Source organism: Galeopterus variegatus, unplaced genomic scaffold, assembly GCF_000696425.1.
Source record: "Galeopterus variegatus unplaced genomic scaffold, G_variegatus-3.0.2 Scaffold4674, whole genome shotgun sequence".
Classification (NCBI taxonomy): domain Eukaryota; kingdom Metazoa; phylum Chordata; class Mammalia; order Dermoptera; family Cynocephalidae; genus Galeopterus; species Galeopterus variegatus.
This window is the reverse complement of record NW_007730785.1, coordinates 32911-52446: the sequence shown is the minus strand read 5'-3', so window position 1 is coordinate 52446 and position 19536 is coordinate 32911. Positions and strand designations below refer to the sequence as shown.

The 19536-nt window shown below is 54.6% G+C and overlaps 2 protein-coding genes across 3 annotated transcripts in view; both read left to right on the top strand.

Moving 5' to 3' along the window:
• The window catches only part of RAB4B (RAB4B, member RAS oncogene family), a 9425-nt gene extending 3057 nt beyond the window's left edge, over nt 1–6368 (top strand). Inside the window, exons 4-8 of the mRNA XM_008588095.1 lie at nt 802–864; nt 944–1098; nt 2230–2325; nt 2409–2539; nt 5985–6368. Of these exons, the coding sequence (XP_008586317.1) occupies nt 802–864; nt 944–1098; nt 2230–2325; nt 2409–2524 (430 nt within the window). The 3' untranslated portion in view covers nt 2525–2539; nt 5985–6368. The remainder of the gene's footprint in view (nt 1–801; nt 865–943; nt 1099–2229; nt 2326–2408; nt 2540–5984) is intronic.
• A 1470-nt stretch (nt 6369–7838) lies between these two features.
• On the top strand, nt 7839–16934 carry EGLN2 (egl-9 family hypoxia-inducible factor 2). Of its 2 annotated transcripts, XM_008588092.1 has the most exons (6): nt 7839–7959; nt 9056–10107; nt 15102–15221; nt 15647–15783; nt 15999–16066; nt 16295–16934. In XM_008588092.1, exons 2-6 carry the CDS (start codon nt 9283–9285, stop codon nt 16348–16350), a joined length of 1206 nt encoding a protein of 401 aa, XP_008586314.1. In that variant the 5' UTR covers nt 7839–7959; nt 9056–9282; the 3' UTR covers nt 16351–16934. The 2 variants fall into 2 exon arrangements, with proteins under 2 accessions (XP_008586314.1, XP_008586315.1); XM_008588093.1 differs by lacking the exons at nt 7839–7959; nt 15647–15783 and having other exon boundaries at nt 9187–10107.
• The last annotated feature ends 2602 nt before the right edge of the window (nt 16935–19536 follow it).

The window sequence follows — 19536 nt, the reverse complement described above, 5'->3', positions numbered from 1 at the left end:
TCAGCACCACGCTCACCCAGTGAGCAAACCAGCCATCCCTATATGGGACCCGAACCCGGGGCCTTGGTGTTATCAGCACCGCACTCTCCCGAGTGAGCCACGGGCCGGCCCAAGTAGCTTCTAAATTAGTATTTGTGTGTTGATTCATCACATGAGGTGCATAGAGCACAGAGACAGAGAAGATGAGGGAGAGATGGGTGTGTGTCATGGGCTGGGTTCACAGTAAATGCTCAATAAATTCTTGTGGAATGATTGTATGAGTTCCAGAATGACCCAGACTGGTGTAACAAAGAAATGCAGAGAGTTGGCTACAATGGGAAGGTGGCTTCAACTTGACACAGCAGGAGAGGGACAAGCAGATGTTGTATAGTATTTGGCCAATCTGGGGCAAAGGGAAGATGCTCAGGAAATGTTGATTGAATGAATGAATGAATAGGAAGGCAAAGGTGAGAATGAGAGAGCCAGATACAGAGAGAAACAGAGAATTAAAGACACACAGAAGAGAGAGAGAGAGAGAAAGAAACAGACCAGTGAAGAGATAGAGGAAGACAGGCACACAGAGAGAGAGAGACAGAGGCTCACAGAGGCAGACAGACAGACAGTTCAGTGAGAGAAACTGAGAGAGACAGAAAGACTGTGAGGCAGAGAGAGAAACTGTATCGTGACCAGACCAAGGCAAGATTTGGGGGAATAGGCCAGCAGTGAAGGGGGGCCTCCAAACCACCAGTCTCTCTCTGCAGAGAGGGACAATCTCAGGGGAGACCCCAGCCTTGGGGGTGACTGGGTCCCCTGGCCCCACAGGTCGGTGACACGAAGTTATTACCGAGGGGCGGCTGGAGCCCTGCTGGTGTACGACATCACCAGGTGGGTGCACAGAGTGGGCAGGGTGGGGCATGGGGGGCCCTTCTCCTGCACCACCTCCCACCTCTCTCCCTTTTTACAGCCGAGAGACGTACAACTCGCTGGCTGCCTGGTTGACTGACGCCCGCACACTGGCCAGCCCCAACATCGTGGTCATCCTCTGTGGCAACAAGAAGGATCTGGACCCTGAGCGTGAGGTCACTTTCCTGGAGGCCTCCCGCTTTGCCCAGGAGAATGGTGAGGGCTGTGTGTGGGCCAGTGGGAATGGGGGACAGAGTGGCAGAGGGGTCAGGCAGTCTGCTGGGACCTGTGGGCCTCCTGGCTTTTTTAATAGCTGTGCCCAGCAGGGGAACATGGAGGTTCAGAGGTCTGGGTTCAAATCTAAGTGTTGCCACATTTGAGCTGTGTGTCCTCTCTGATCCTCAGTTTCCTCATCTGGAAAGTAGGATCACAATGTTTCTGCCTCACAGTGTGCTGTGATGGTTAAGGGGCAGTCATCCATGAAAAGCCCTCGGCACCTTCTAGGACCCCCTAGTGCGGGTGCTACATTAATATTGGGTGCTCAGAAGGTTTCAACAACCATGGGGAGGTGGTGCAGGGTTCTGGTTTAAGGTAGAGATTGCAAACTCGGATGCCTCTAGGGGACAGGCACATTTTGTGAATAAGGGAGATGAGATGAGGTAGACCCCAGGGTAACAGGCACTGGTGCTAAGCGGGTGGAGAGGACTGACAGGCCATGTCAAAAGGTTTGCCAAACCAACCATATCTGCTGGCTTGGGATCTGCCCATGTTCCCCCATTTTGTTACCTCCAGGTTTAGAGAAGGTTTTGCCATTAGAGAGATGTGGGTTTGAATCCTGGCTCTAACTTACTTACTGTGAGTTCTTGTCATGTGGCTGATGAGTGGGCCTGTGCCTGTGCTAGAAGGTGCTGGGGACACAGTGATGAAGATAGCCCTAGCTCAGCCGTCAGGGGGCCCACAGTCCTGTAGGTAGGGTGGGGTGGAACAGACCCATTTCCAGACAGTGACAGCCCAGAGAGGTCACAGTCGGATGAGGAAGCCCAGGGAGAGGGGTTAGGGCCGGGATGGGGTAGGGGGCATAGAAAGCTGTGGGAGCCCCAAGGAGGCACCTGACCTAGCCTGGGAGGTCAAGGAGGAGGAGCAGTGTGAGCTGAGCTCTGAAGGCAGAGCTAGGTGGGTAGATGGGGAGGGGGATATTCATGGTAAGGGAACAGCATGTGCAGAGGTGTGAGGTGAGGGCAAATGTGGCTGGAAAGTTTGAGGACCAGAATGAGAGTCTGCGGGTGAGGGTTGGAGTGGGGATGGGGACTGACTGAGGCCCTAACACTTGGAGGGTCTGCCTCCCAGAGCTAATGTTCCTGGAGACCAGCGCTCTCACGGGTGAGAACGTGGAGGAGGCTTTCCTGAAGTGTGCCCGCACTATCCTCAACAAGATCGACTCAGGTGAGGCCCCTGATGGATCAGAGTGGGAGTGGAAGGCAGGGAGTCTCCAAGGGACCAGTCCTGACCTCTCCTCCTCTCCACAGGTGAGCTAGACCCCGAGAGGATGGGCTCAGGCATTCAGTACGGTGATGCTTCCCTTCGCCAGCTTCGACAGCCTCGGAGTGCCCAGGCCGTAGCCCCTCAGCCCTGTGGCTGCTGAGACCTGTCGAGCCAGGTGGGACACTGGGGGTTGGGGGTGGCAGGGATGGTCTGGGAAGGGGGAGCATGGAGCAGAGACAGTGACACAGAAAATGTGATGGCAAGAGAAACAGTGAGAGGGAAAGATGCAAAAACACATGAGTGAAAGGAGCTATCTTCCCCACCACAGGGAATCCATCTGTCTTCTCCAGCCCCAGGCCACTGCCAGCTCTCTGCCCTGGATCTGACCCTCTCATTCATAGTTCTTCAACTATTTATTGAGTGCTTACTGTGTGCCAGGCCCTGTTCAAGGCACTGGGGATACAGCAGTGGGTAAAACAGACCAAAAAATCCTGTTGTGATGGAGCCAACATTCGCTTGGGAGGAGACAGACAATAAGCAAGATACATAAGGGCCGACTCCGTGGCGCACTCGGGAGAGTGTGGCGCTGGGAGCGCAGTGGCGCTCCCGCCGTGGGTTCGGATCCTATATAGGGATGGCCGGTGTGCTCACTGGCTGAGCGCGGTGTGGGTGACACCAAGCCAAGGGTTGCGATCCCCTTACCGGTCACAAAAAGGACAAAAAAAAAAAAAAAAATACATAAGTAAATTATATAGTAGTTAGGGAGTTAAGAGCTGTGGAGAAAAATAAAGCAGGGCAACGAGGGGTGGGGAGGGTGGAGAAGTGCCATTTTAAACAGATGATGAAGGAAGCCTCACTGAGAAGGTGATATTTGACCAAAGACCTGGAGGAGGTGAGGAGAAAGGAGTCCCGTGGGGATCTGGGGCAATTGTTCTAGGCAGAGAGAAGATCAAGTGCAAAAGCCTGGAGGAAGATTCATGCCTGGCGTGGGTGAGGGAGACCGTGGAGGCCAGTGCGGCTGGGGTGGAGTATGAGCATGTGTGATGGTGGGGTACAGCAGGAGATGTAGTCGGGGTGGGGGGAAGCAGATCAGTTAGGGTCAGTGGGCCATGGGGACTCTGGCTTATACCCTGGGTAGGATGGGAGCCACAGGTGACTTCTGAGCAGAAGAAGGGCAGGATCTGATTCGGGTGTTCACAGGGTCACTGTGGCTGCATATAAGGAAGAAACGGGGGGGAGGGGGATTGGGGTGGCTGCTGTAAAATTGGGGTGAAAGATGATGGTGGACAGGACCGGGGGGTGGGCAGAAGAGGGGTTGAGAAGTAGACAGGTTCTGTATCCTCTCTGGTCTCTCTGTCTCCTGTCTTGTCCCCTCTTGATGTAGCCACTGGGTCTTTCTAAAACATAGTCTACTCCTGTTCCTCCTGTTTGAAACCATTTATGTTCCCAGGGTCCATGTGACACAGCTGAAGCTCCTCAGCCTGGTGTTTGACCCTCTGCTGGGATTGGCCCCTGCCAGCTTCACCTGCCTCACCTCACGCTCTCCCCACCTCTCATGCCACTCCACCCACACTGAAGTTCCTTCCTTTTTTCTGGGTCTTTTGCTCATGCTGTGCTCTCTGGAACACCCTTTCTTCCCTCTTTTTCCTGGAAACCTCCTCGCCTCATCCAGGAAGTCTTATTTGTCCCTCCATACTTGGTCCAAGCTCCTTGAGAGGCTTGTAAGACTACAGAAATTGGTCCCATCCCCACCTATGTGGGTGTGTGTCTGTCTTGCCAATTCTCCCCTCTGTACTTCATGCCCAACCCCTCCCAGCCTTTTTTTTTGGCAGCTGGCTGGTAGGGGATCTGAACCTTTGACCTCGGTGTTATAAGACTGCACTGCTTTAACCAACTGAGCTAACTGGCCGGCCCCTCTCCCAGCCTTTGGCAGCTCCAGGCAGCTGTGGGGAAAAGTGGTTAGACTTTGGATCTACTTTGAAGACAGAGCCAACATGACTTCCTGATGGAATGGATGTGGAATTTGAGAGAGAGAGGGTGGGGGGGAGAGAGAGAGCGGGGGAGAGAGAGAGAGAGGAGTCAAGGATGAGTTCTTCAGAGAGTGCTTTCTTTTCCTTCCAAGACTTTATATCTGCTGTGTATGGGCCTTGGTTTCCTCATCTGTAACATGGGGCCAATAATACTACCTGCCTCCTATGGGTGTTGAGAAGGTTACAGAAGTTAATTCATATAAAGTGCTTAGAATACGGTCTGGCATTCAGTAAAGACTCGATAAACGAGTGCTGTCTTATTTTCCTTATCCATCTTTTTTTTTGTGTGTGGCTGGCCTGTGCGGGGATCCAAACCCTTGACCTTGGTGTTATAACGCCGTGCTCTAACCAACTGAGTTAACTGGCTAGCCCTCCTCTTATCCATTTTAAAAACTCTGGGCTGTGCAGAAATGGGTGGGTGGGTGTGTATTCTTCACCTCAAGACTTAGCATAGAGTCTGTTTTAGGGTTTGCCCTCAGTGGATCAAATGTAATAAGACAATGCTTTTTCAAACTTATTGACTGTCATCTGCGGGAGGAAATATATTTTATATGTTGACCTAATATAGTCACACCCACATATAAAACTCAAACCCATGTTTTCCTACCACCAATATTCCTTTTTGGTTTTGGCAGCTGGCTGGTACGGGGTCTTTCTTTTTTTAATTGTGATGAAATTCACATAACAAATTTAGCCATTTCAAAGTGTACAATTCAGTGGTATTCAGTACATTCACAATGTTGTGCAACTGCCATCTCTATCTAGTTCTAGGACATTTTCATTACTCTAAAAGGAAACGCTATACCTATTAACCTATTAAAGCAGTCACTCCCCATTTCCCCCAGCCACTGGCAACCACCAATGTGCTTTCTCTCTATGGACCAATGTTTTTTGTTTGTTTTTTTTTGCGGCTGGCCAATACTGGGATCCGAACCCTTGATCTTGGTGTTGCTAGTACCACACTAATGAATGAGCTAACTGGCCAGGCCTGGACCAATAATCTTATTACATATGTTGCACTCTGATATTTTCTAATCTGTTTTATTACATTTGAATAAAAAATTAGTCAAGGCCCACCAAACTGATTTCCCCACTCACTAATCCATTGCTGCACATTAGAATCACTGGAGAGCTTTAAAAGCTACTGATGCTCAGGCCTCACCCCAGAGATTCTGAAGTGATTTTGGCATTTCTAGAAGCTCCCAGGTAATGCTATATCAGCCAAAATGAGAATTGCTAACCTAATCTATCTCCCCAGTTTGGAAAACACTGGAATGAAACCTGGAGCTAGAGTGATCCATAAATGTAGAGGGACAGAGAAAGACAGAAATGTGGGGACATAATATTTAGACACTGAAATGTCCCTTTACAGACTCAGCTCTCTGAGGCAGATAAACAGGGAGATGCAGGTACCCTCAAAGAGAGAAAGCCAAAATTAGCTGCAGACCAAGTCAGGCAGAAGAAACACTGGGAGAAAGAGAAGGGTATGGACAGACATAAATCAGAGGGCAGGAAGATACCTAGAAATGAGACAGACTCCAGCTGGACAGACCTAGGACCCCTCCAGGTCACCACACTCTTTTGTTTCAGCTCACATGTTCTCCAGGACCAGCCCTGCTCTTTCGACTGGGGCCCAGACCCAGGCCCCAGGAGGCCATGCCCCAACCTGCCCTGGCCCTGAAGAAGCTGTCCTGCCACCTGTCCCCTTTCCCTGGCCTGGTGGGGCCTGGCTTAGGGGCAAGACTGAGCCATGGGGGAAGGGGGAACCCATACCTGCTGCTGCTTCCTCTGTCTTGGCTAACCTCTGTCCCCCCACCGAACCCCTAACCATACCCTAAGAGCTCCCAGAGCCTGAGACCAGGGCCATTTGGCCCCAACTCCCCTCCTGGCCCTGCTGTTGCGAGTACGTGTTATTTATTACCTGGAGGCCTGTCCCGTCTCCACTTACCCCCATAAAGCATTGTTTACACCTGTGTCTTGGCCTCTATCATTTTGGGATGTCAGGCAGATGGAAGAGGTCCCTGATGGAAGAATCATGTGTCATGGTATTTGGGTGCCATATTTCTGGGTTGGACATGGTGTAGGGGTACACTGAAAGCGCACCATGACTCAGGTGGCTATTGTGGATGGAGGGAATTTGTTACCGAGTGGATACTTTTATGACAACGTGTGTTCAAGACTGGTAACACCGATGTCACTGTGTTTGTGACGTGTGTATGAGTGTTTCCAATATGTGTGTGTGGGACAGTGTAGGAATTTGTGCTGCTTGTGTGTGTGACACTGTTGCATGTGACTACTCTGTGTCCTTCGTGATTGTACTGCCCAGGCTGGTGGTATTTGGGAAACCAAGGCCAGGGAATGGGAATTTGGCCCTATGGGTGGGCTCTGGGTTTGTGCCTGGTTTGACCTATGCATGTCTGATGCCTGAAAGTCCCAAGCAGTGACCCACAACCGTGTGTGTGCCTGTGCATGTGTGCCTCTGAAATCTGTTGGTGTTTTGGTGTGAATTTGGCTTTTATACACCTGTGTGTGACTGTGACCGAGTACCCCTGAGGACTGTGGGCCCTGTGCAACCCTGACTTGTGCATTCTTGATACTGGTGTGTATCTCCTTTTGCCCATGGGCAGGTGTGTATCTCCTTTTGCCCAGTGCAGGTGAACCACTGACCCCCTCATATGGTCTGCCAGGGACAGATGCGGCCCCGAGGACACGCCCAGCTGCTCTGCCCGGCTTGTCGCGCTCCCACCCCAAGTTGGCTTTAACTCACGCCGCGGAGGGGGCGGGGCATTCAAAATGACCTTATCGGTATAGTCCTCCCAGGCGGGGTGGCCTAAGTGTTCATGAAGAGACGTAGCTGTCCCTAGTTACTATATTGACTCCCAGTTGTCCCGAGGGGGCAGGGCGGAACGGGTCATGCAAGTATAATGCATTTGCGCATCCCTTTTAGGCCGCTGTCTCTTCTCTCAAGGACGTCCCGCACTCTCTTCTCCGTTATAAAAAGTACTTATGTAAATTGCTGACGTACGAATTTACATACATTTCCCAACTGACTGCGCAGCCATTTCTCAATTTCTCGCCCCCATTCTTAGGCCGTGAGGAGGAGCTGCCCGTATAAATGAAATATCTGCATGCCACGCCCCAACCCCGCTACGCGTCATTCCGTAGCTTTCTCGGGTTGGAGGGGGTGGGCTTAGCCATGTAAATCACTTCATTTACGTGCCCCTCCCACGCCGTTTGGCTTAACTTGCACAGAAACGCGCCCTCCATTATCCAGCCCAACTAACTGCGTTACTCTTCCAGCTCAAAAGGGGAGGGAAGAATGCAAACGAGCCTCGCGTCGGCTGCGGACCCACTCCTTTCTCCAAAGGGGTTTTCTGAATTTCCTCACAGGGCCCTATGGGCTCGCGCCTGCGCAATCACCGTCTCCTCCTCCTGGGCCCGGTCACGTGCCCGCTGGGCGAGGCGGGGGCGGAGCGTCGTGTGTTGGGGGGGCGGGGTATGGATCGCTGTGCGGCGCAGGGCGGCTGGCACAAACGGCGGCGCCGGGGCCGGAGGAAAAAGCTCGGTGAGGGGGGTCGCAGGGACTCAGGGGAGCGGGGAAGAGAAGCAGCCCGAGCCGGGGCGGTGGCGCGGGGCGGCCGGGGTGTGGGGCGCGCACCGGGGCACGCCCTGGCTGACTGTGGCGACCCCTGGAAGGGGGTGGGGGTGGGGTGGAGTGGGGGAGGGACCGCGCGTTGGGCAAGTTGGATGCCGGCAGTTGGGGGAGTTGGGGTGGGAGCGGGGAGTGCGCGTCGGGGAGAGGCTGAGGGGAGGGGGCATGGGGTCTGAGCGGCCCGTAGGCCTTGTCTCGGTCGCCTACGGTACCCCGACGGGGCCTCGGGGCCCGCACCGAAGAAGGTTGGGAAGGGGGCGCTTTTTTCCTAGTCCTGTCTCCGAGTGCGTAAACCCTCCTCCGCCCTTCCCTCTGTCGCTGTGGACCCTCCTCCCGAGGCTCCCTTCCGTCTGTCTGTCTGTCCGAGGACCTCCCTTCCGTGTGGGTGTGTGTCCACCCCCAGCGTGCTTCCTTCTGTCGGGCTCAGGTCGACCCCACCACCCACCCCGTTGTGTCTGGCCCTCTCAGGGCCTCCCTCCCAGCTTCCCTCTGGTCTCTTTTGCTGTCTCTGGGCCCACCATTCTCTTTGTCTCTGCACCTCCAGTTTCCTCTTTTGACTTTCCCCCCAAAACTCTGGCTTTCTGGACCCCCCATTCCTTTTGTCTGTAGACCTTCACATTTCTGTATCTCTCTGGAACGCCCAGGCAGAACCCTTCCGAATACTTGTTTCCAGCCCTCCACCATTCTTTTTCTACCTGAGATCCCATCTCTCTTCTCTGTCTATCCTACAGCTCCCACCACAGTCGTCTGTCTTTGGGTCATCTACCCAGCCTTTCTCCTCCAGCTCCTCCCCCTCACTGTCCCTTGTCTATCAGCTAGTCCCCTGCCCCCACCCACCAGTTCTCAGGACCTTCTCCCCCGCTTGCCCTCAGGATGGGGGGGTCTCTATAGCCAACTCTGTCCTGGGTGTCTTCCTCTCCATTGCCCATACCACCACTCCTCACTCCTTCCCCCAGCTTGCCTGTGCCTCTAGCTCCTCTCACATCCCTTTTTCTCTCTCTTCCTCCAGCTACCCTGACGAGTCCCTTGCCAAGCCCCTAGGGACGGCAGAGGACTTGGGGACCAGCAAGCACCCCCAGGGCACGAGAAGAGTCCCCGCTGCCTGCCCTGCCTCACCCTGCCCCACGCCAGGCCCGGCGGCCCCCGGCTGCATCAAGTGGAGGAGGAGGCAGAGGAGGGTGGCACCATGGGCCTGGGCCGTGCCCTCCATGCCCGGGGGATGAAGACATTGCTGCCATGGACAGCCCATGCCAGCCACAGCCCCTGAGTCAGGCTCTCCCTCAGTTGCCAGGGTCTGTGTCAGAGCCTTTGGAGCCTGGACGAGCCAGTATGGGGGTGGAGAGTTACCTGTCTTGTCCCCTGCTACCCTCCTACCACCATCCAGCAGCACTTGGTGAGGCCTCGGCGGGGAGTGGGACTCCCAGAGCCACAGCCACCTCTGCCAGCCCCCTGCGGGAGGGCTTCGGTGGGCAGGATGGTGGTGAGCTGCGGCCGCTGCAGAGTGAAGGTGCTGCAGCACTGGTCACCAAGGGGTGCCAGCGACTGGCGGCCCAGGGCGCCCGGCCTGAGGCCCCAAAACGGAAATGGGCAGAGGATGGTGGGGATGCCCCTTCACCCTGCAAGCGGCCCTGGGCCAGGCAAGAAAACCAGGAGGCAGAGGGGGAGGGTGGCATGGGCTGCCGAGGCGGCAGTGGCAAGGCAAGTGCCGGACCAAGGGAGGAGGCATTGCCCTCCGCCCTGGAGCGCTTGGCTCTGGACTATATTGTGCCCTGCATGCGGTACTATGGCATCTGCGTCAAGGACAGCTTCCTGGGGGCGGCACTGGGCGGTCGTGTGCTGGCCGAGGTAGAGGCTCTGAAGCGGGGTGGGCGCCTGCGTGATGGGCAGCTAGTGAGCCAGCGGGCTATCCCGCCGCGCAGCATCCGTGGGGACCAGATCACCTGGGTGGAAGGCCACGAGCCAGGCTGCCGTAGTATAGGTGCCCTCATGGGCCACGTGGACGCTGTGATCCGCCACTGCACTGGGCAGCTGGGCAACTACATCATCAACGGGCGTACCAAGGTAAGGCAAGGTCTGCTGTGGAGGGGCTTTGCACCACTTTTGTTTGTTGGGTGCCTGTGCTCTGGGTACAGGTGGAGACAGGAATCTGGGATCCCAAAAGGCTTTAGACAGCCTAAATGGAGAGGGTACACTTACCTGTGGGTACTCTGGGTGTCCTCCCTATGGACCTTAGTTTGTGCACCTGTAAACCAGGGATTTGGCCTGGAGCTACAGAGGTTCTTGATCTTGCTAGGAATCCTCCTGAAGAAGCTGGTGAGAGCTGCTGACATTTAATCCCCATTGCTGTGTGTGGGCCATGGTGGGGTTCATGGCCCTCGATATCTGTTTATGGGCCACAGACCAAGAACAGCCAGTGTAGACAGGCACACATTTTTGCCTCTGTCCCTGTCCTCGTCTTTTTCTGTTCCCTGTCCCCCCATCTGTTTTTGGTCTGTCCATCCTACCTGGTTCTCCCAGGCCGGAAAGCAGAAGGCAGAGGGGGAGGGTGGCAGTGATGAAGTGAACCCCAGGTTGAGGGAGGGGGTGCGTCTGGGCCTGCACTGCGTTACGTCCTGTGTGCCTACTATGGCATCTGCGTTGAGGAGGGGGTGCGTCTGGGCCTGCACTGCGTTACGTCCTGTGTGCCTACTATGGCATCTGCGTTGAGGACAGCTTACTGGGGGTGGGGTGGCATTGGGTAGCTGCCTGCTGGCCTAGGTGGACCTCCTGTCCTCATCTCGCCCACCCCTACCCATCCTAGTTTCTGTCCTCTGTCCCTTCTGCCCCTTTTGTCAGTTCATCCCTGGTCTCTTCCCTTGATCCTTTGCCTTTTTGTGTCTGTTCTTGGTCCTCCGCTCCTTTTTTCTTTAACCTTTTTTTGGATCCTGGGCCTTTTTGAGAATCTGCCAAAAACCACAGAACCTCTCAAGAAAAATGCTTATTTGAATGGAGTTTACGGCAGTTGTCAGGGCCTTATGGGCCTCCACCTGCCAATTCAAGAACCAGGGGCCAGAAGCTCTGCACAAGATGATGGCCCATAGGGCCTTTCTGGCCTGTTGACATGACAGTTCTCTTCATGGAAAGGTGTGAGGGCCCTGGCCTTGGGTCCAAGGCTTGCTGTTATGGACAAGGCCCTACAGGGAGTGCCCAGTGCTCAGCACAACCAATGCCTGGCTGATGGCATTGGCTGTGTTCTGCCCTGCGGGCTTGAGGCTGTGCTCCTGGTGTCCCCTCCTTCCTCCCTCAGATCCCATCTTGGGTTCTGCCTCTGTGTAGCTTTCCTCAGGCTGGAGCTGGCTTGTACCAGGGCTCCCCCGGGGCTGAGGCCTGTTTCCTCCCCACCCCAGCTGGAACTTGTCCTACTTCCCTCTCCCTCCCGTTACTTGATAGCTGGAGAGCCAGAGCCGGCCCCTCCCTGGGCTTGGCTCCTGTGCAGGCGAGATCAGTGTGGCCGCCCTGGCTCAGTATCTTTACCCTGGGTACTGAGCACCTTCACCGGGGGTTGGCTGTACTCACAGAACAGAGGTTGCCAGGAGACCAGAAGAGCTGAGTGGGCCTTTGTGGGACACTGCTCTAAGCCTCAGTTTGTACATCCACACAATGGGAGCACCAGATTAAGCCCCCAACTGGTCTGTGGCAGTTTTGAGGGGGGGAGGGTAGAGGCTGCAGATCTCTTTCTTTCTGTTTGGTGCCTCTGGCTCCTACCTTGGATGTGATTGGGGACAGGGCCCTGGCTAGGATTGGGAAGGGGAGAGTTATTGGGACTCTTTTTTAGCCCTCGGTGACTCTTATTGCTCTGGGTAGGTAAGAACAGGCCAGGCTGGAAGGGAAGGGAGGGGGAGGAGTCAGCCCAATCAGTGGAGTTCCTCTGAGGTCCTTCCCTCTCTTCCCTAGTGAGACACCAACTTCAGGCTTCCCTGCCTTCAAAGGGCCACATCCGGACTCCCTCTCCAGGCTCTGGAGTAAGGCTGTGGGGTGCTGAAGCAGGCGGCTGCAGTCGGGGCATGGATCACCAGCATGGCTAGGGCTAGCAGTAACCTGCGTCTTGGGTGGAGTGCCCGTGTCGTCCTACCTTCCCTACTCTTCCTGGCTCCTCTGCTCACTTGACCTGCAGATGGGAGAACTGACTTCTGCTGGTGTCAAGGGCTACCAAAGGGAACCCTGGGGAGGGTCCAGGTGTTTTGGTTTGCTCCTTTTAAGAGCACGATTGGAGGTAGGGCCTGCTGTCATTGGCTCAGTCACTGGCTTCTGACTGGGGTGCATGTATGAGTAGTGGTAGTGGTGGGGTTCTTGACACATTGTCACCAGTTATATTGAACTCTTACAGTCTCCTGCCTGTGATCCCATCTGCCCCTTCCCTGAGATGGAAGAGATAGCAAGTTTCTTTGTCACTCTGCCTGTTAGTCTATGAGGGCTGAGGCTTTCCCTCTTGGGGCAGGAAATAGATGCTTTTACCTGGGGCCAGAGGATGCTTCCATCCCCCAAGGTGTGTATGTAGCGGGGAAGGGTAGGGCTTTAAATGGCAGGTTTCTGTTTTTGTGCCCAGCTTTCGTGCCTAAGTCCTGCCTGCATGGTGGGAGACCCTGTGTGAGAGTGCCCAGGGCCTGACAGCGGGAGGTGGGGTAGGGTTCAGAGGAGGGCTCTCAGTCAGCAGATTCTGCACTGGGCACTGGGGAGACAGACCTGGCCCCAGGGGCTTCCATGGGATTGCTTTTCAGACCAATACGAGGTAAACAAGTGCTTGTGCTGATTTCATGTTGAGAGGAGTGGAATGGGCAGTCTGTTAGAGTACTCAAGGTGACCCTTGACCGAATTTTGAATAACAGGGAGGACCAAGGGAAAATTGTCCAGGCAGGTGCAAAGACCTTGAGGTGGGGATGAGCTAGTCCTGTTGAGGCTTGGAGCAGAGTGATGGGAATAGTAGATGAGGTTGGTGGAACTTGTATTTTCTTGGAATGCAATGGAGAGTTGAAGAAAAGGGTCTCTCTGTCTGCTGTGTGGGAATGGATTGTGGGGAGAAGAAGGTGCAGCTGGACCCCTTCCCCCACCCATCTGTGTGCAGAACCAGTGTAATCTCTGACTGCATTCCTAACTGGGGAGGCCTTGCCCATCTCTAATCAGTGACTCACTGATTCCCAGCCACCCTGGCCACGGCCACATTCTTTCCTCCTAGTAAGGTGGTTGCTCAGAGCACCAACCTATCTGCAGGGAGTGAGCATTGCAAAGAATGTTCTCTCTCTTGACCTCCAGGGGGTTTAGGGGCCTGGGTTATTCCTGGGTGCCTTTTCACTAATTGCATCCTGGTGTTGCCAGAGAGAAGGTTGGCTGGCCACTGCTGGGTGGCCTTAGATGGTGGCAGCCCCTCTGGCCTCTTTCCCAGGGCAGGTTCTGCGGTGCTTCGGGTGCACATGGTTATTGCAGAGCAGTTTCACATCCACACTGAGGTGAGCCCTGGGAATAACATGTTGGGAAGAGTCCTGGGAGAAGAATGAGGTTTGAATCTCCTGGCCTGCCATGGAGTGCTTGGCAGGCTTCCTGTTTTGGCAGTAGTCACTGATCTGTTGGATCATGGATGATTATCTCAGGGCTATCTTGTTGGGCTGGGCTTATAGTATAGCTGAGCATTAGTGGGGAGCAGCAGTTAGTAGAGTTGTACCTGAGTGGAGGGGTCAAGCTATATGGTCCTCAGCTGGCAGGAAGCTAAAGGGTCCTCATGCTAGTCCTCTAGTTGCCTACTACCTCATGTGGCCTTCCAGTGGCTTTGGGCAGAGGGTGGGACAGGGATGTTTTTTATTTTTAAATGGGATTTCAGCCTGTGCTTTGGTTCTCCATCATGTGGCAGGCACTTTGCTGGGTGTCTTCCCAGACATTTGTCATCTTATTCAATTCCCACAACCTGAAGTAATTGTCAGCTCCATTTCACGGATGAGGAACCTGAGACTGGGAAGTTAAGTTACCTGCCTGATGTCACAGCTTGTGTGGCAGCACTGAGACTTGAACCAGGGAATTGGGTCTGCAAAAGTGGCTGGGCCCTTTCCTTTACACCACAGCCACCTTTCTGTCTGTTCCCTGATGACAAGCATCTTGGCGCTCTGACCTGCAGCATGGTCAGGGCTGGGCCAGGAGAGTGGCAGCCATCAGGCAGAGGAGACAAGAACCCTGTAGCCAGACCTTCGCATACAGAATCCAAGATTTGTAGTGAGTTCTGTTAGATCTTTGGGGTTCTGGAACCTCCAAAGTTATGTTCTTGGAGGGGTTAATTACTACTGCTGTAAACAGAGAGGGTGTTTATTAACCCCATTTTACAGATGAGGTAGTTGAGGCCCATTCAGGTGATGAGACTTGTCCAAGGTTACCCAGCAAGTTATTCTTGCAGTTGGAATTAGATCTTACTTTCTATTCAGACTCTAGGTTTTGGTTCCTGTTCAGTTGTATATGAGACATTTAGTTTATTTAGTGGGGAGTCTTTGTAGTCAAGGACAGTGGTTCTCAACATTGCTGCATATTAGAATTACCTGGGGAACCTTTAAAAATTCCAGGCTCCACCTCAGACCATGTACATGAGAACCCCTGAGGTGGGCCTGGACATCAGTGTCTCATTGTTCCCCAGGTGATTCCACTCTGCAGTCAAGGGCAAGAATTCCTGGTTCAGGGCTGTGAGGCCACGTGCCTGCACACCTGAAAATGTTTAAATTGGTTTTGCTCTACTAAAAGGTCTGAGGTGGGGTTGTGGTATCTTTAAAAAACGAAACCTCAGTTACTCATTGAGCCCCATGTGGGTGCCAGGCTCGGGGTATGTGTGTAGGGAGAGTGGGCTGTCGAGGCCCAGGAGCTGAGGTTTCTGGAGGACTTGGGAATGGGGTCTTGGCTGAAAAAGGAGAAAGTCTCTTGGGGCTGGAGCCCTGGGAGCCCAGGAAAGACAAGGGGCAGGGAGGGGTGAGAAAGGAGGTAATGGCTGCTTCCCCGAGAGGTCCCTACCAGGCTTCAGTAAACCCACCTCCCTCCATCTCTGCCAGGCCATGGTGGCGTGTTACCCAGGCAACGGGCTGGGATACGTGAGGCACGTTGACAATCCCCACGGCGATGGGCGCTGCATCACCTGTATCTATTACCTGAATCAGAACTGGGATGTTAAGGTAGGGTGTGGGGCTGGGGCGGTGTGCATCCCCTCCATTATCACTCCCAACTCAGATTCTAGCATTCTCCTCTTCCTCTTCTCAACCCGCAGTGGGCGGTGCTATCTGCAGGCTCTTCTTGGGAAATGGCACCTCCTCTCTAGCTGTGTGGTGGGAACTTCCCCCCGCTTCCGGGAATGGTGCTGTCTGCCCAGCCCCACCCGGCCTTGTAATGAACACTCTCCCTCTTTTCCTGTCTTTAGTAGCTTCCTGCCCATCTCCATGGCAATGCAGACTCAGGGCTGTCATTCATTTTAAGAGCCTGAGTGGTGGGAGGGAGTGATGTGTGCAGACTGTGCGCCCCCTGGTGGGCTTCTGGGGCACAGCGCAGTGCAAGGCAGGCTCCAGGTAGGACCAGCCAGCCTCATCCTCTGGCCTGCCCCCAGGTGCATGGCGGCCTGCTGCAGATCTTCCCTGAGGGCCGGCCTGTGGTAGCCAACATCGAGCCCCTCTTTGACCGGTTGCTCATTTTCTGGTCTGACCGGCGGAACCCCCACGAGGTGAAGCCAGCCTATGCCACCAGGTATGATCTGTACTTCTGGGGATGTGCTCAGGTGCTGCTCCTGTGCCAATAGTCTTGTCAGACCCTCAGAATCACTAGGGAGTGCTGAGTGCTGAGAGGGGGCTTAGGTGGGAACAGAATCAGGTATACAAAAGAGTGGATTCTAGTGTCACTATGAATATAAGTATGGTGGCTGGAATTACAGAAAACTGATCTCCAACTGCTCTGGTTCCCAGGTACGCCATCACTGTCTGGTATTTTGATGCCAAGGAGCGGGCAGCAGCCAAAGACAAGTATCAGCTAGGTACCTGCTTTCTCCTCCCTCAACACCTTCCTATTCCATGTACTCCACCAGGCCTCAAGCCACCTTCTCCACTCATCAGTCCCACCACTCATTTTTCCTTATCTCTGCCCACCTTCCCTAGACAGCCCACTCTCCTGGTATCCCCAGCATAAGCCCCATTTCTTCCTGTTCACCCCATCTTCCTAGGCCTTCCTTGATGACTATCTCCTGTCCCCTTCTCACCCCCAGCATCAGGACAGAAAGGTGTCCAAGTACCTGTATCACAGCCGACTACGCCCACCTAGTGGCCAGCCCCACAGCTGCATGGACAGACAACTTGCTCTGACTTCAGGCGAGCCTGGGCCCCGTGCCAGCAGCCCCCCAGTCTCGGGTGCCTGCTCCTTCCCCGCCACCACTGCTGCTTCTGATTTTGCCTCTGTCCTGCCTGGTGTGGAGGGCTCTGTCTGTCACTGAGGACCAAGGAGGAGGAGAGACCTCTGCTGCCCCATGATCGGGGCTGGGGTTGTGACCAGGGCAGGGGCCAGCATTGGGGGCTGCCATTACTGAAGCTGGGACCTGTGTCCTGCCCTGTCTAGTTATGCCCCCATTAGGTGTGGAGAGATGGGAGGAGGCATTGGCACCTCCCACCAGGATGCAGGATTTGGGGTTGGGGTGAGTCATGGCCTCTTGCTGGCAAAGGTTTGTGCGGGGGATATCCTCAAGCCCCTCTACTCCACCAGCCTGGAATGTGAAGTGACTCCCCAACCCCACTGGCCATGGCACCTTTTGGACTGGGCTGCTTGGGCAGGGTAAAAGGTGCCAGGAGGAGAACAGGTGTGGAAGTCCTGTCAGCCAAGAAAGAAGTAAAAGTTTACCTCAGAGCTGTGCACATTTGACTCCCTTTCTGTAATTAGACCTCTTCCATCTGCAGTTCAGGGCCTTTATTGAACAAGGGTGGTAAGGAAGTCGAAAGAAGTAAAAGTTTACCTCAGAGCTGTGCACATTTGACTCCCTTTCTGTAATTAGACCTTTTCCATCTGCAGTTCAGGGCCTTTATTGAACAAGGGTGGTAAGGAAGTCTGAGTGCCAGTGAGCCCAGGGTGGTGGAGCCTGACCTCAGCATGCCACCAGGCAGAGCTGGAATGCTGAGGGGACATTGTCGAGGCCAGTGCACTGTGGACTGAGGTCGATATTGGTAGGGTCCCCACAGGGAGCAAGCAGAATCTGCAGGATGGCCGTAAGGAAGAGGAAGATCTCTGAATGGGCCAGATCTGCGCCCAGGCACATCCTCTTTCCTGGGGATGCGGGTGAGCAGTGAGCACCCAGAGCACCCCATGCACCCCACGGCTGTTCCAGGCTGGTCCCCTCCCTCCCTGACCTGGACCTGGGGCAAAGGGCATGAAGGTGTCATTGCTCAGAAACTCGCCCCTGTCATCCAGGAAGTCGGTGGGGTTGAAGCAGTTTGGGTCCTTGAATTGAGTGGGGTCCTGGTGTGCAGATACAAGCAGGGGAATGACAAAGGTGCCTTGGGGGTACACACAACTCAGGTTACCTGCGGAACTGGGAGTGTGCGCACCTTATCCATGTAAGACACTTGAAAAGCCTATGAGAAGGGGGGCCTGATTTCCTTCATGCTCCAAGGGCCACTGATTGTCAATTTGTGCTGCTCATTCCCATTCCCTCTGATCTCAGCGAATAGGAGAGATTCTGTCTCTGGACCCTGCACAGATTCTCCAGGCTCGGTGGGCACCTTGGGCAGAAAGTGGCTGTGTAGGTGGGCTTGGCGGGTGAGGGTATGCTGCAGCCCCAGCAGCAGTACGCTGAAGTGCTGGATCTTGTGCAACATGGCGTTGGTGTAGGGCAGGCGCAGGAGGTCCTCCAGGCTTGGCACAGGCTTCTACCTACCAGAGCATCCAGTCCCGCTGCCTGCACCTTGGCTAGGGCCGGTGGAGGCTGTGAGCAGCGCTCTCCCTGGCATCCCAGCCATCCTTAAAACCCAGCCCCTCATCCCGGGTCTCTCCAGCTTACAGACCTGCTACCTCCGGGTACTTGAGCAGAATGAGGAGCCCATAACACAGGGTGGTACTCGTGGCCTCAGTGCCACTGAAGTAAAGGTTGTGCATCATCACCGTCTCCTCCTGGAAATGGCTCTCCGGGTCCTGCTGTTCCTGCGAGCAAAGGAGATAAGCACTGCGATGTGCCGGGCACCTGCTGGTGATCAGCATGGATAGGGTTTAGTTAGGGTAGCAGGGATTTGTACCTTATCCATTTGGTTGAGGAAGCAATCCATGAAATCGCTGGGCTTCCTGGGCTGCTGCGTCTGCCGATGCTGCTGTATTTGCTCAGAAACAAAGACCTGCAGCTCTGCCAAGTTTTGGAAAATTCGATGGTGCGGTCTAGGGAGCCAGGCCAGTAGGGAGGGGAAAACGTTGTATATCTGGGGAGACAGGATGTCAATAGGATCTTGGATAAGGCCATTAGGCTTTAGTTCCCCTACGGGGAGATTGGACCGTAGGGAGCCAGGCCAGTAGGGAGGGGAAAACGTTGTATATCTGGGGAGACAGGATGTCAATATGATCTTGGATAAGGCCATTAGGCTTTAGTTCCCCTACGGGGAGATTGGACCGGGACTTTGATGTTGTAGGTTCTAGAACTCTTCTGTTCCAATAATCTGACTGTCCCATTTTAATGATCCATTGCAAATAGGTCTAGGTACTCGGGGTTTGGCATAAGGTTAGGCACAGGAGGGAGAGCTTGGGGCCGGCCCTCTCATCTTGCCCCATCTGGAACTCATGATGCGGAAGCTGTCATTGAAGAGGTCTAGGAGCCTCAGGAATTCCAGGTCTTTAGCCATAGCGATTCCAGAAGGCCACGGGACAGGTAACATTGGATACAGCATTATCCAGTAGCTGCCCCGAGTAGAACGGGGCTCGTGGGTGGGAACAGGACGGGGTCCTAACGTCGTGGTCTGGCCCCCAGCTAGCACTTTGGGCTTACTGGCTTGGTTCCACCCAAACGCCTTCCCGCGGCCCACGGACCACACCCACACCAGGCCTTCCTGCTTTCCTGGCCAGGCCGCACCAGCGGTGGATATTTGCTAAGCAGACAAGCCGCCTCCTCCAGGACCCGCTTCTCCATGGTCCGCGTGCCCAACCCGAACTCTAAGGCTTCAAGTACAAAGTTGCGCAGCGTCCGCCGGCGCGGACTATTAGAAAACACGCTTCGTGGGGCCGGCCCGTGGCTCGCTGGGGAGAGCGTGGCGCTGACAACACCAAGTCAAGGGTTAAGATGCCCTTACCGGTCATCTTTTTAAAAAAAAGGAAAGAAAGAAAGAAAACACGGTGCCTGTGGTGGGGACAAAAAAGGGGCTGGGCGGGGGGTTGGCCACGCCCCATCAGGAAACTCCCGTTCGCCAGCTGCGTCCCTTTCCGCGCCTGCAACTCCTGGAGCTGACTTCCTCTCAGTGCTTCGCTTGGCTCCTTTACCAGACC